The sequence below is a fragment of the Apiospora marii genome, assembly GCF_038362585.1.
Source record: "Apiospora marii strain CBS 49790 chromosome Unknown utg000007l_segment0_segment0, whole genome shotgun sequence".
Lineage (NCBI taxonomy): Eukaryota > Fungi > Ascomycota > Sordariomycetes > Amphisphaeriales > Apiosporaceae > Apiospora > Apiospora marii.
Window position 1 is genome coordinate 2518799 of NW_027117379.1, and position 13824 is coordinate 2532622.

At 53.2% G+C, this 13824-nt stretch overlaps 6 protein-coding genes across 6 annotated transcripts; 1 reads left to right on the forward strand and 5 right to left on the reverse strand.

Annotated features, from left to right (window-relative positions):
• Positions 1 to 430: 430 nt before the first annotated feature.
• Positions 431 to 1138, reverse strand: PG985_011202 (uncharacterized protein; the record flags this gene model as incomplete). The annotated part of the gene is made up of 1 exon (XM_066830969.1): positions 431 to 1138. One exon carries the CDS (start codon positions 1136 to 1138, stop codon positions 431 to 433), a length of 708 nt encoding a protein of 235 aa, XP_066681651.1.
• A 1811-nt stretch (positions 1139 to 2949) lies between these two features.
• On the reverse strand, positions 2950 to 3554 carry PG985_011203 (uncharacterized protein; the record flags this gene model as incomplete). Its single annotated transcript, XM_066830970.1, has 3 exons — positions 2950 to 3042; positions 3287 to 3349; positions 3435 to 3554. 3 exons carry the CDS (start codon positions 3552 to 3554, stop codon positions 2950 to 2952), a joined length of 276 nt encoding a protein of 91 aa, XP_066681652.1.
• A 1514-nt stretch (positions 3555 to 5068) lies between these two features.
• Positions 5069 to 5659, reverse strand: PG985_011204 (uncharacterized protein; the record flags this gene model as incomplete). Its single annotated transcript, XM_066830971.1, has 3 exons — positions 5069 to 5164; positions 5376 to 5438; positions 5540 to 5659. The coding sequence occupies 3 exons, from the start codon at positions 5657 to 5659 to the stop codon at positions 5069 to 5071; spliced, it is 279 nt and encodes a 92-aa protein (XP_066681653.1).
• Positions 5660 to 7152: 1493 nt separating this feature from the next.
• On the reverse strand, positions 7153 to 8403 carry PG985_011205 (dehydrogenase; the record flags this gene model as incomplete). Its single annotated transcript, XM_066830972.1, has 3 exons — positions 7153 to 7334; positions 7411 to 7842; positions 7932 to 8403. 3 exons carry the CDS (start codon positions 8401 to 8403, stop codon positions 7153 to 7155), a joined length of 1086 nt encoding a protein of 361 aa, XP_066681654.1.
• Positions 8404 to 10019: 1616 nt separating this feature from the next.
• PG985_011206 (uncharacterized protein) lies at positions 10020 to 11049 on the reverse strand (the record flags this gene model as incomplete). The annotated part of the gene is made up of 2 exons (XM_066830973.1): positions 10020 to 10480; positions 10566 to 11049. The coding sequence occupies 2 exons, from the start codon at positions 11047 to 11049 to the stop codon at positions 10020 to 10022; spliced, it is 945 nt and encodes a 314-aa protein (XP_066681655.1).
• A 923-nt stretch (positions 11050 to 11972) lies between these two features.
• Positions 11973 to 12552, forward strand: PG985_011207 (uncharacterized protein; the record flags this gene model as incomplete). Its single annotated transcript, XM_066830974.1, has 2 exons — positions 11973 to 12276; positions 12350 to 12552. The coding sequence occupies 2 exons, from the start codon at positions 11973 to 11975 to the stop codon at positions 12550 to 12552; spliced, it is 507 nt and encodes a 168-aa protein (XP_066681656.1).
• Between the last annotated feature and the right edge of the window lie 1272 nt (positions 12553 to 13824).

Genomic DNA, 13824 nt, shown 5'->3' on the forward strand with positions numbered 1-13824 from the left:
CAAGTTCACACATGCAAAGTGTGCATCTTCTTGTACCAGACGATCAAACTAATTTGAATCACTGAGGACTACCTATGGAGTTAAGGATACAGAATATCCTGATGCAAATGTGTATCATGCTCTTTCATTCATTTGTTGCATGTTCCCGAATCGAATGGAGACTGTCATGAGAAGAACATGGGATTAATACATATACAAGAAGGTACGGATAAAAGATATTGATCCAACTCTCAAGCGCCCCTCGGACGACCATCACTGCCATCCCCTTGCACATCCCTTAAAAGCAAAGTTATTGGGTTAATCCAGCCCGAACCACCATATTGACCAAACACCTACGCAGTTCCGCCACTTCACCCTTCCCCTCTGCTGGTTGAAGGGAGCGCAGATGGAAACCATGCCAGCATCATCCATCCCGTTAGAGCAGTAGCAATCAGTTTCCATTCCAGACCTTGGGGCCCGGCATAACGTACGCCGCCGGGTTAGGCGTCCACTTGTTGTACGCAATACCGGGGTCGTTGGCCTTGTAGATACCCGGAATCTTAGCCAGAGGCCCCGGCGTGCCGCCGCCAGGCCCTTCGACCTTGAGCTGGGCGCACTCCATGTAGAACTGAGCCTTGCCGGCGTGCGCCTCGTGGAGCCCGATATGCTCGACGCGGACGAGGTACTCGCCCGGAGGCGTCTTGGCCGGGATGGTGAACTCGAGCCGGTCCTTCTGCCAAGAGCACCAGTTGCCGTCACTCGCCGCATTCCCCTTGCAGAGCCCCGTCTCGTAAGCCTTGAACCAGTCGCCGGACCCGTCGTAGCTGGCGACGGACCCGGGGGCCTTGGACATGTAGACGAAGCCGGGACCCGGGTGCTCGATGAACTCGTTGTTGAAGAGCTTGAAGCCGATCTTGTCGCCGGCCTTGACCGTGTACGTCTTGGTGCCGTCGCCGGCCCGGGCGCCCTTGTTGCAGCGCATGTCGGGCGAGTTGACGACCTCGGACGTGAACGAGGGCATGTACGTGTTGCTGTTCTTGCGGACGTAGGCGTACTCGCCGCCCTGGGCCACGCCGTTGGCGATGAGTATGTTGAAGATGTAGTGGGCTTCGGTGGCCGCCGCGGCCAGGCCAAGGGAAAGAAGGGCAGAGGGCCGCATCGTGGATGAGATGGGGGCCGAAGGGAAAAGGGAGGAAGTGTCAGTCTGGGGTGCAAAGTCGAGAAGAGGCGAATCCCGTGAAGAAGCGACAGTAAACAGAAAAGCAGATGCTGATCGAAGACAAGATGACTTTATATTTGGGCAAGGCCATCTTCACAGCGTTCCGTGCCAATTCGGGCATGCCTGCAGCGAGGACAATTAGCCGGTCAATTGTGTTGTGTAAATGATCCGCCTCTCGTTTTCCGAAGATCTGATTGGAGGAAGAGCTGCCTGTCGGCTAATACTTCATCTCACTCTAACACGACGAAGCCACACGTTTCTGACTGAGACACGACGGCAACAGGCAAGACGAATGTGTAGATTGTGCCAAGAGGTTGGATTAGCCGGTAATCGACAACTTAATCTGGGGTAATTGATGACAAGCTCAAGTAAGCGATGCCAAGAGACTTTAGCGAATGTTCCGTGGCGGCGGGTGTCTTCTCGAAACGACGCCAAGATGCGCCTTGCATCCTGTAGTGCTGTTTGACGGATACAGATAGGATACCAACTCAAAAAGAAACGGTTTGCCAGCGCAGGGCCAATGGGAAGCCAGCCACATATAATTTTGTACCACCTATTGCCCCCTTCATCTGCCGGCCTTTCTTGGTCCCCCGATTGGGATGGGATCTCGGTGGTGACACTTCTCGATTGTGTGGCCGGCTGGTCAGCGGGTGCTTGAGATCGGTGAGGGGTGTGGCTACTCACTTGATCGGTACCGTGTGCAGGTGCGGCCGCTGCCTTGCCTCGAGAACCGATGCCAATCATCGAAGTGAACTGCCACACACCACCTTGACGGTAGCCAAGGGCAAGCCCATCGTAGCAACGCAAAGCGCAGAGAACAGCAAATACCTCAAGTGCCAGGCAACAACCACGATGGCAAGGCAGTATGTCCGCCTGCCTGGCCCGGACACGAGGAGCTTGATCGCGACGGCATTCAGAGCGACTTGGAGGGTAAGTGCATATACCGGCACCGACGCAATGACGTGGTCATACCCATCGGGTAGAGTAGTCGAGTTTAGGATGCGTTCGGGCAAGAGGATGGCGCATCTCGTATCGTGGGCTGCGCTTCCCATCCAGATGTTCGGCGTTGCGATGGATCGTCCGGGAATCAGGAATTGGACAGCGAAGAAGAAGACCCACAGGAGGTGCAGGACAATCGCTGCCCCGGCGGCTTCTATTCTCCTGGACAGCATCATCTGGACGTGGCTACGGGCTGATGAAGTGAGAAATCTTCAGACGGACGGTGTTGTCAGAGGGTTCTGCCAAAGGGCGCCTCAAAATCTGATCATTTGGCTGGCTGCTGGGTTGCAACTGCCAAACCAGATAAATCCGTCTGGTAGCAAGTTCTCTGGGACGTGACTTCCTTTTCCCATTGGTACTCACCTTAGTCCACTAGGTAGAATGGCAGAACCCCCCGAAAGCAGAACGCAAAGTACGTCATGCAGCTTGACTGTCGATAAGCAGCGGTACTAGAATGAGTGGAATAAACACAGAACACACACGATTGTCATGAGTGTTATGGGATAAGCGTCGTGAATAGTGGTCATATCAATGGTTTATTATCATCAGAAAGATTGAGATCGCACCCAGTGTTTTGTGATGACAAAGCTATCAACGATGGACTGTAGCCTTTGTTTTCAACTCCCCCCTGGTGATGTGTACATAATTAGAACCTTGACGTTCCTGAACTTCCGTACCTGGCCACACACTCCCGCCTCGTCGGCTTCCATCATCAGTAGTAGCCGCCGACTGTGTCCCAATCCAAGACTCATTTAGGACCGGCCAGGGCAGAGGGCGTAAGCCTCGCCTTTTCCGAAGTTGTAGACGTCGCACTTCTTTCCGTCGCCGGCGCCAGCCTGCTTGGTCTAATTTCAAAGGAATCGTTAGTACGGTGTCCGAAACGGCGGGACACCTACCTCTTTACCAGCCGGCAGCCGAATGGGCTAGTATGTATTTCCTTCCCGGTACACTATGGAACGAGAGGGAAAGACCTACGCACTGAAAAGGTGTCACGCATGTTAGCGAGTCTGGTTACAGTGGTATAAATCATGACATAAGAGTAGTGTCGATTTATCTAGGCGAGCTACAAATGGGGATTTGTTTACTTACACTCGTTCCAAACTTGCATCGAAGGCTTTGAAACATGTAGTCGCAGCCGGTACCGTTGCATGTCTGTTCACGGAGTTGTCAGCAAAGGGATCATCATGTCTCCTGACCACACTGGCGTGGCGGCCCCGCCTGGCGGATATATGCGTACCCCCTTGCCGCTGGGGTTGGACCTCTTCATTGCAGCATTTGTGTCGGCGCCCGCGGCGGGCATAGCGTACACAGCGGAAGCGCTGGCGATGGCGGCCACGGCGAGCTGGAAGAATTGCATAGTGATGTGGTGCTGTGAAAGCAAAGATTGCGAGTATCCGATATTAAGCAGTTGGGTTATTCTGGGTGAAAAAATTGATGGGTATTGTGAGTAGTGCTTGCTGAGTGAAATCTGATTATAGAGAGGAGGTCCAACCCCTTTTATAAGCATTTCACTACAACTTTGTCTCAATCTATGCCATAGGTAGTCTACAAGACATCGTCATACCCAGCTCGCGTCGAAATGTTTCCTTTGCGGATACCTGAGGCCACCTGACTTCTGTGTTCCGGTCAATCGTGCCGAATTCGCCATCGCATCGTGATATCTTCGAAGAGCAGTCCACAGGGCTGAGCCCCATGCAAACTCGCAAATCCAAGGGGAGATGATACGTGCCGCAACCCAAGGCCTTGTGCCGCAACCCCAGACCTTGAAGACGGCACAGCGTCAGCCAAGAGACGTTATTGTGAGGCTCAGCATCGGGAGCGGTAAGGCTTATGCACGCATTCTTGCCGAGCCGGCGGAAGGCTCACTCTGGCTGAAGATAACTCGGTTACATGGCGAACAGAACGTACGAATCAGCATTCATGGCTATGTAGAGATATTGTGCAACTTCTGATGATGTGAGCTGATGGTTCCCACCTCTCGTGGGGCGGGATGAAAACTCCGAAAAAGAATGGACCCAGCACATTGTTGCCTACCTACATCTTATTCAGTCTTGTTCCAGTTATTGGCAATTGGTTGCCGGTCCCAGACGAGAATATGGTTGGCTCAAAAACACTAATGCATTTCCCGCTTACCCCTGCCAAATTTGGTTATGCATACATTAGGTAATAAGCCACATCGTTTTCTTCCTCCGCATCAACCTTGAGCTCAATGTTAGCCGCCCGTTCCATGCTGGCAATTGGCATTATGACTAATAGGGTCATTCAGTATCCGTTCTTGGCCTTTGAATTCTCGGTTCGATGCGAGCAAAAGCTTACAGAAACAGAAGACTCGCAGAGAGCAGGCTTTCATTCAGTGTGAACCCTTTCGGGGGGAAGGACATCCAATGAGGTTCCAGTTTTTTTATGGCAACATTTCCTCAAATAGCTGCTCCAGACAAATTCACTTAGGCGGTTACATGGGCCGATTGTTCGCATCTCGGCAAAATGCAAAGTACGTCACTCATGTTGGGCTCTCCATAGGCAGCATGCTACTACTACCTAAGATAACATGAAGGTAGAGTAGACACGGTACACGCGCGATTAGCCCCAGTGCTATGGGTAAAGCGTCCCGTCGTGAATAGTGGTCAAATCAACATTCTATTATCGCTAGGAGGAGTGGGATTGCACCCCGCCCTTCGCGGTGACAAAGCTATCGACGAGTATGACCTATATTCTCAACCCCGCCCTGATGTTGAATAGGGGTAGTTGGTCCGTCCTCCACACTTTCCCATTGCAGCGTAAAAGGTCCGCCACGGCCAACGTCCATGGCTCACCAATAGTGAGTGGCCGGAATCCGTGTCCCGGCCCAAGATCCCATCAGGACCTGCTCGATTAGGACCCCCTGCCCGGGCAGAGGGCGTAAGCCTTGCCGTTCCCGAAGTCGTAGACGTCGCACTCCTTGCCGTCGCCGCCCCCGCTCTGCGCGGTCTGGTTCCGGAAACACACATGGTCAGCAAGGCGTTCGAAATGGCGGGACACATACCCTTTAACCAACCCCCACGATGGTAGTACGAGCGAACTCTGACTGGCTATTGCTGAATGAAACTGAAGACCTACGCACTACACGTGTACAAGTTGTTAGCGAATCTGATTGCATCGGGTGGGTGTGGGTGAATTGGACCATTTCGCCCGCACTTACGCTAGTTCCCTGAGTACAAGCAATGTTTTGGAAGTAGATGTAGCAGCTGGTGCCATTGCAAACCTGTTGTTCAAAGCAGTGGTTAGCGTCAGAAGGAGAAAAAGGATCATTCAACCATGACGGGGCCGCCTCCTGGGCGGGTAGCTAGATAGCTAGGTACGTACGCCTTGGTCCGGGCTGTCCCTCTTCTCCGCGGCCGCGTTGGTGTCGGTGCCCGGTGCTGGCATGGCGTACACGGCGGAGGCGCTGGCGAGGGCGGCAACGGTGAGCTGCAAGAACTGCATGGTGGTGTTGGGTTTGTGGGTAGAGGGTTTTGAAGTACTGGATAGAGAGTGGGCTTTTTGAGTTGCTGTGGAATGTGTCTTGTTTGTATGTGTGTGTGGTTGGTGAGAGATAGAGAGAGATAGACGTGATTGTAGGCCGTGAATGTTGCCCCTTTTATACTTGTCCTGTTACTATTTTGCCATCTCTACAGCCCTCCTTCACTCTATGGTATTATGGTGTCATATTTGACCTCGTCGGCACACCACCTTTGCTGATGCCAGAAGTAATCTGACCTCTGTGTGTCCGTACACCATACTGGGTTCATCGCTACGTCCTCATGTTTGTTTCCGCAGAGTGGCCCACGTGAGGTCAGCCCATTCGACCCTCCAATTCCAATCGGGGATGCTGCATGCCACACTTCAAGGCATTGGGAATTGTGCATTGTCAGCCAAGAGACATCATACAATGGTGAAGCTAGGCTTCCGGAGCTTGAAGCATAAGATGTTGTCCAGTGAGACCAGCCGCGAGGTATAGCGTTACTCCCTGGCATTACAGGATGGTTGCTATCTTTGAATGCTGTTAGATGGATTTCGTTAACCTGCAACCGCCGAGTATGGAACCCATATCACGACAATAGTATACATTCACAACTACATCCTGATTAGGCCTTCAAAGGGGGGCGCATATGTTACCGCGGGCGTCTTCCAACGCTGAGTAGCTTAAGCAAGTGAACCAACTAGCACAGAAACCATGCCTTGGCAGTGGAATGCAACCTGCGACCGACGCCTGCCCACCCTTATGCGGTATTTCTTAGGTAGCAAGCCGATCGCACATCCCCATGGTTTGTTTTCGGCTTCTGGGCGTCTAGCATACATCTCAGCAAACGTGCGGGGAGCCGGAGCGGTGGTAGGGGTCATGCATGCATTCTTACTGACCCGGCGGAAGGCGCTCTCTGGTTGGGAACAGGATGGTGACATGCCGTGCGTGCACACATCATGGTTCCCGTGACGGTATATAGCACCAATCAGCACGTTGGCGAAAAGTATATGCAGTCTTGGATGAGGTAAGCTGATGGTTCTTTCCTCTTTTCGGACAGATTGGGAAATTCTTGGCAAAAGTTCTGGCATATCATTTCCTAATCCATCAGGTGCCAACTACTTGTAATTGGTCGGCCGGTCCCGAACTAGAAGACTATTGACACAGAATTCAGATGCATCTCTGCTTACCCCCGCCAGGTTCGTAGCTACATAAGCCGCGCCCTTTTCTTGCCCCGGTTCAGCATCGGTGTCAAGATCATCCGCTGGTTCCGAGCTAGCGGTACAGTACTTGACATTTCAGTAGAGCATTACCCAATTTATCCAACGATATTTCAATCTCGTCAAGACAACATTCGTGGGCTTGCCGCTATGGCTTTACCTAATGATATACTGGTTGTACAGAGCGGCTGTCAGAGTCTCAGCTAAGTAGCGGATCATATGAAGTCGATTAGCCTCTTTCAAGCTTCTACTATACGTCATACTCTGACATCTACGAGCACCTTAATGGTCGTATCCTTCTCTGTCATCAAAGCCTCGAAGCCCTTATGGACCACCTCGTCCATCTTGATCCTGTGCGTGATCATCCCCTCCGCCTGGAGCTGCCCACTCTCGAGGGCAGAGATGACTGCTTGAAAGTCGGATGCGGTAAGGCTTATGGCTATTATGACAGGTCAGTGACGTGTAAACTCGATGGTTCGGCATGATCCTTCTGCCTGGAAGAGAGTTGTGCTCACCTGTTGCAAGCCGCTTTTCCCCAAACAGCAGCGCCATCATGTCGATGGGCACTGGCTCCTCCCACAGGGCGACGTTGACGATCAATCCCTTGGTCCGGACCGCCCGACAGGCTGCGTTCATGCTAGCAGCGACGCCAGCGCACTCCAGGGCCACGGCGGGTCCCTGCCCACCACCGCAGAGGCTCCTGCATTTCGACACCACGTCCTCCCCCTGGGGATCGATGACCGTCGTCGCTCCGCACTGTCGCGCGAACTCCTTCCGTTTGCTCGAGAGCTCGACGACTATGATCTGGCCGTCGAATCGTTGGGCCTTGAGGCACTGTATCACAGCTAGACCAATGGGGCCCGCGCCCATAACTAGGACGTCGTCACCCGGTTTGACGGCGGCTATTTCCACGGCGTGCCAGGCCACCGAGAGCGGCTCGACCAAAGCTTGAAAGATTCGTCAGCGCTTGCTCAGCACATACAATGGGACAGCACTCGCTCCCCCTACTTCTCACGAGGAACCTGATTCCACTTACCTCCAATCTCGTAGGAGATCGAGTCCGGGAGCTTATGGGCAAACCTGGCATCGATGCAAATATAATCCGACAGCCCCCCGCCCCCACCCATGAGTCCCACGAACCCCAAGTCATCGCAGCAGTTGACCGCGCCCTCCTTGCACGAATGGCAATGGTTGCAACAGATGGTCGGCTGGCAGGCCACCCGGTCCCCGACCTTGGGCCCGTCGGGATCCTTGGCGACCTCCGCGCCCACGGCCACGACGTCGCCCGAGAACTCGTGGCCGAAGCCGATGGGCCAGGTCTCCCCCGTCAGCGGGTGCGGCACGTCGCGTAGCGGGATCACCTTGTCCGACAGGTAGGCGTGCAGGTCCGAGCCGCAGATGCCGCAGAAGGCTGGGCGCACTTTGACTTGGTGGGGGAGGCATTCTGGCTCCGGGACGTCGTGCTCGACGCGGAGGTCGCCTGGGCCGTGGTATCGTAACGCACGCATATTTCTTTCGCTCTTTCTTTGGTATAGAAATCGGTGTTGGAAGCTTCAAGAGGTTAACTTCCAGCAGGTGAGTGCCAGCTATGTATCGTATCCTCGGGTCCAAGGGGTTCAAGCCAGATTACATTATGGATTGCTTGCTGGTTCGTGGCTTCCCGGGCTGCTTTAAGGGGGACGACGTGCACCGCTTGTGTGCCCCCGACTCCACTGCACTTACCCTGGGCACAGCATGGATGCTTTTCTCCGCATTAATTACCCCGCGTTACTCCGCGTCGGGCGACTCCTTGGCCCCCTTTTCAAACGCGAAAGCATCATGAGAACTTCATAGTGGATCCTCCCAGGAGGTTTTGGTCCACTAGGTGCGCAGCTTCCCTCTCACAGCAGCATGTAAGTGGATCGGGTTGCCCCAAAGGGGGATCCCGGCAGTTGGGTATGGACAACATTGAACTCCATTCTCCGGCGTTTGAGGGGTCAAGGGTTCAAATGATGACGAAGGGTCAAGCAGAATGATCTCGCCTTCTCGCTATGTCTTAGATCACCATTACCAATAGCTTGGATTCGTGGGATCTTTGGTGGCCGAGTGATGTGGGTCTAGCCGATGAGTGTGTGCCAGCCAATGTAGAGCGATGATCGAATACTGTAAGGACCTCGATCAGATGTACCAGTAGACGACTAGCGATGAGCTTAATATCACTACCTCTCTAGCAAATTAGGAAAGTTGTGGTGTGATCCGGTGCCATGGAAGGTGACCGAATCGCCATACGTTGCCGCTTTCGGCTGCTGACGTGGTGATATGTGAGGCCGTACTCCAACCTTCACTTTCGAATGTAGACGTCCCAGATCCATGGGTCCTGATCAATCAAGGGGGCTTTAAAACATCTTAAGAAGTATGCTGAAATCATATTGGTGTTATTTATGTTACCTTTGGCCTTTACAACTCTGCCCATGTCGGCTTCATCGCCGACAGCTCGGTCATTTGTCCTCATCACTTAGGTGAGGTCGACATGCGTATGAATTCGCCAGCAAGATCCTACATCCACTGTACAGTGTAAGTAATAAGCAATCACTGAGAACAAAGATTACCACTATGTTTGCTGTATTCTTTCTTGCCTGTTGGCGAGATATGCCGGCCTCCCGCCCCCTGAACCACGGATTCATCAAAGCTTAAGCACGCACTCAACCAGCCAGCCACCCATGAAACCAAAGCATACTCTGACCAGCGAGGGTTTATAAACCGCATTGACAGAGATCTCTCTTGACCGGGCCGGTGTAGCCTAGCGGTAGTATTCTTATTCATTATACTTAAAGGCAACGGGGTTCAACTCCCCCTGCGGTCACTTTTCTTTTCCTTTTTCTTTTTTATTTCTGACCCCCCTTTCTCTTTCTCCCAATTTTGATCCCTTTTTTGAATGTTCACTCGCTTGAAGTTTCCAGCTATAGTGGGTGATGCCTTTATGTTCAACTACTAGAATACTGGTTTGACTAAATTTTGTTCAAACCTGCGCAGTGTCAGCAGTTGATCCAGACGATATCGCATCACTAGAAGTCACCAATGCTAAGTCTTGTATTGCTTGTTTACGTGCTTTGCTCGATTCTTACTCTGTCTCAGAAACCCATAATCAAGCCTCAACAGCCCGCATCTGCAACAAAGCCTTCCTAGCCGCCTCCCGCGCCCAAACCTCCACCCGGTCGTCCCCCTCATAGAACGCCAGCTGCACCTTCCAAACCTCCCAGTTCTCCTTGCTCCACGTATCCCGCGGGTTCGCCCGATCCGTCTTCTCCTTCTCGCGGCACCGCTCGTACACCCAGCGCGCCTCCTCGGGCTCCACGAGCCACTGCACCGCGGCCCGGATCCGCCCTCCGATATCCGCCGGCCGGGTCCCGCACACCACCTTCGGTGTCGGGCACGTCGCCTTCTTGCCGCCCTGGGGCAGGATATCGCGCAGCCCGCAAAGGAAGGAACAGTCGCTGAAGCCCGTCATGGTGATGCGCGCGAGGGCGGACTGGTAGTTGCGCCAGCGCGTCCCGGCTTCGCTGCCGGGGGTCTCGAGCTCTGCGCTGACACTCTCGCTCAGGAGTTCTGTCAGAGGGAAAGGGGGTTTTGTCAGTTACATCTCATACTTGCTACTTCATGGATGACGGCCACCACCAAAGCGCCGACATACCTGCGTCGTAGATACGGAATGTATCCGGATCCAAGACCCCGCGCGGCCAGAGCGCCACCGTCGTAACGTTGCCCAGGTCGTCCGCGTCGGGAAAGTGGTCCGGGGCGTCGTGCGCGGGCATCGCGAGCAAGGCCTCGAGGAACTCGATGACGCGCGTCTGGCCCGGGTGGTGCGATAGGAAGAGGGCGCAAATGCGCGGGAAGCCCTGGAAGAAGCGCTGGAGGAACCCGCTGGCATTTGGCGTGCTGGTTTGGTGCACCACCGTGCCGTCGCTCTGGACGAGCTCGGGCCGGGCGCGGAACTCTTCCAGACTGCGCATGGACTGGCGCGTCACCCAGGCGTCGAGCTCCCGCGCGGCGTCGGCGGGCTCTCGGGTGCCATCTGCGAGCGCTCGTAGGAGGTTTTTACAGAAGATGTCATCTTGGTCGGGGTCACTGTCGTACAGTGAAAGGTCTAGGGGCAAGGGGGCTTCGTCGTTGGCCATAGTCATTATTGCCTGGTCGGAGTCCAGTGGGTTGGGGCAGGAGGTTTTGGATGGAAAACCAGACAATGTGGAAAGATGAAATTCTCATGTTTGTGTTACCTCTGGGACCAGTTGCCTGCAAGTGCTGATTCGGTCAGCCCCTTGTAACCATTGGCTGCCGCAGGCTAGGCGCAAGTGACGTCATCGGCGCCTTTCGTGGACTACGCTGCAAGAGGACTGTACGACTGCAAGGCACATTCACTCTGAATGGGGCTTACTAAGAACAGGCAGGCTGAGTACTACCTGTCGGATGGTTCAGATTGATATTCATGTGGTGGCTCTGGCCCCTAAATATAGACACTGCATTCCGAGGCGCCGCACGCCCGGCCCCCAATGGGTTCGTCATGCGCATCCCTGCGGCGCCAGATCGGATCGATGGTTTGCCAGGCCTTCGTATCCGGGGCTGTTGCATTTGAAGGCGGCGGCGCTTCTTGACTTGTCGTTGGCTTCAGGGCTGGTTGTCTTACACCCATCCAGCCTTCCGTTCAACCTTTACAGGCGCAGCTGCAGCCCCTTACGCGATGATTTGCCTAACAACGCCACGAAATCCACCAGGCGGCAGTCGGCAACACCGCTCTCCTGTCATGGCAGGCCAAGGCTCCGAACAGGCGTGACTTATTAATCAACTCCAAGGATACAGCTATTCCTACGAGGCTTTCCAGTTTCAAGCCACATTGGAGTTACCCTTTCTATTATTGGTATCTATCTGCATGTAATTGCGTTCCTCCAATACAGTAGTTATATGATATAAGGGACCCATCCCCCTCGTCATATGTAGGCATTATCATTTGAACAGAAGAGCAGATACGAAGCACCACTCGACTTCTCACCCGACATCACCTCTTCATACTTTTTCTTGCCAACTTGAATTGTCTTACTCCAATATGCACTTCTCACAGACCTTGCTCACCCTAGCACTTGTGGCCTCCATCTCCGCCCATCCAGTTGACGGTAGCGGCAGCCACTTACTCGAGCGTGACGACAAATATAGCTGCAAGCCAAAGGAGAACGACTCCAGCATCAAAACCTTCACCGTCAGCGAAGACCGCGCCAAGAAACAAGCCGCCGCCGGCGCGTTCGAGGCCGGGAAGAGCGGTGACCCCCACAAGTACGGCAACGGCGATGGCATCAAGTGGGGCGTCAAGGGGTGCGACCGGACAGGCAAGGATAAGTACCAGTTGTGGGAGTGTAAGTCGGCCCTATATACTATCTATCTACATGGAAGAGGATCGAACTGGCTGACACAACTGCATCTACATAGACCCAATCTACTGGGACTCCAAGGGCAAGGAGTGGAATAAGGACAAGCTCTCCAAGGACCAGGATGGCAAGACCCCCCTGCGCGTGGTCTACTTCAAAGACCCCGGGAACAGCAACCGACCCAAGGTCTGCGGTGTCATGACCCATTCCGAGGTCGACAAGGACTTCCAGGGCAAGAAGTTCTTCCAGAAGTGTAGCAAGTAGACCAATGGGAGGCAGATTTCTTCAATATTTCTATCTATGTACTGATTATTCCATCACTGATCAACTACGCTGTCATGGTTTCTATACTGTTGTTTGGTTTTTCCGTTATTGGTTATCCCAATGGACCAACTGTCCCATCGCCAGTGATTCCACTATGTCTTCATGTTTTCTAATGTTGGAACGGAAGCATTTTCAAACAAAAAAGCAACACCATCAATCACTTCGATGAAGTTCGGCATCGGCATAGATGGCAAAGTGGCCATTCAATCTTACATAAGACCTACAGCTTCAGTTGGGCTCGCCTGGACGAATATGAACCCCTGAGAAAGGGGTGGAGGCAGACATTCAAAAACTAACGGGCGCCTCTGGTACCGCTATCAGGAGCATTCAGATTAACCTCGTCCGCTAGTTTGGTCAATGAGCCAAAGCAATGTCATTTGTGCTCAAGAATTAAGCCTATATGATGTGTGTAGTTTATCTGATGGTATGAGATCAATATAAGATTACCGAGAAGAGTGAATGTGTGCAGGACGGCTCCTCCATTCGTGCGCTGGTCCATAGGGTTGGGGATAAACGAAGAAACGGCGTGTATGGCCAGAAGCGCAATGAATGCGTTGCAGGCATCTCAAGCAATAGTTGCGAGTCTCTTGTCCCCTGGTAGGCCAGTGAACGATTCGCTTTACTGCTAGTCCCTTCAGCATAATGGCTGGAGCATGGCCAACCTCAGAGCTTGCGACAGCTTTTTGTAACACAAGCATCGTCGCCACGCATCCTCTTGCATCTAGAAACGGCCTTGCATAAATGGGCCTTGATGGAGTGCAGTAAGCTTCCTTGGTGGTGAGCACTATTTACCCCGACAGAGTCTTGGCGTCAGCAATTGACATTGATACAGCAAGCGCAATCGTGCTGACGTTGGGAAGTAATTCAACCGCCCCCAACCCCAATTCTGCGTGCAAATGCTGGCATGATGTGATCCGCCCACCAGCTTCAGGAAGTTTCAGGTATTTACTCTATTATCTAATAGTTGATGTTTTGCAGATATCTAAAGGCCATTTTTAAGGCCACTACAATCAATGATGATGTTGGTGGTCGGGCCAAAATAATGCAGCAATGCTTTATACTGAGGCTTGCCAGGGACACCCAGTTCTGAAGTTACCCCGCTGTGCTCCCCTGAGCTGCCAACAAGTGCACTAGCAATTGGCTCGATGTTACCTGAGATGCACCACGTTCCTTGCTGTAGATCATGTTGACAGGACGTAGCATGATCAATGT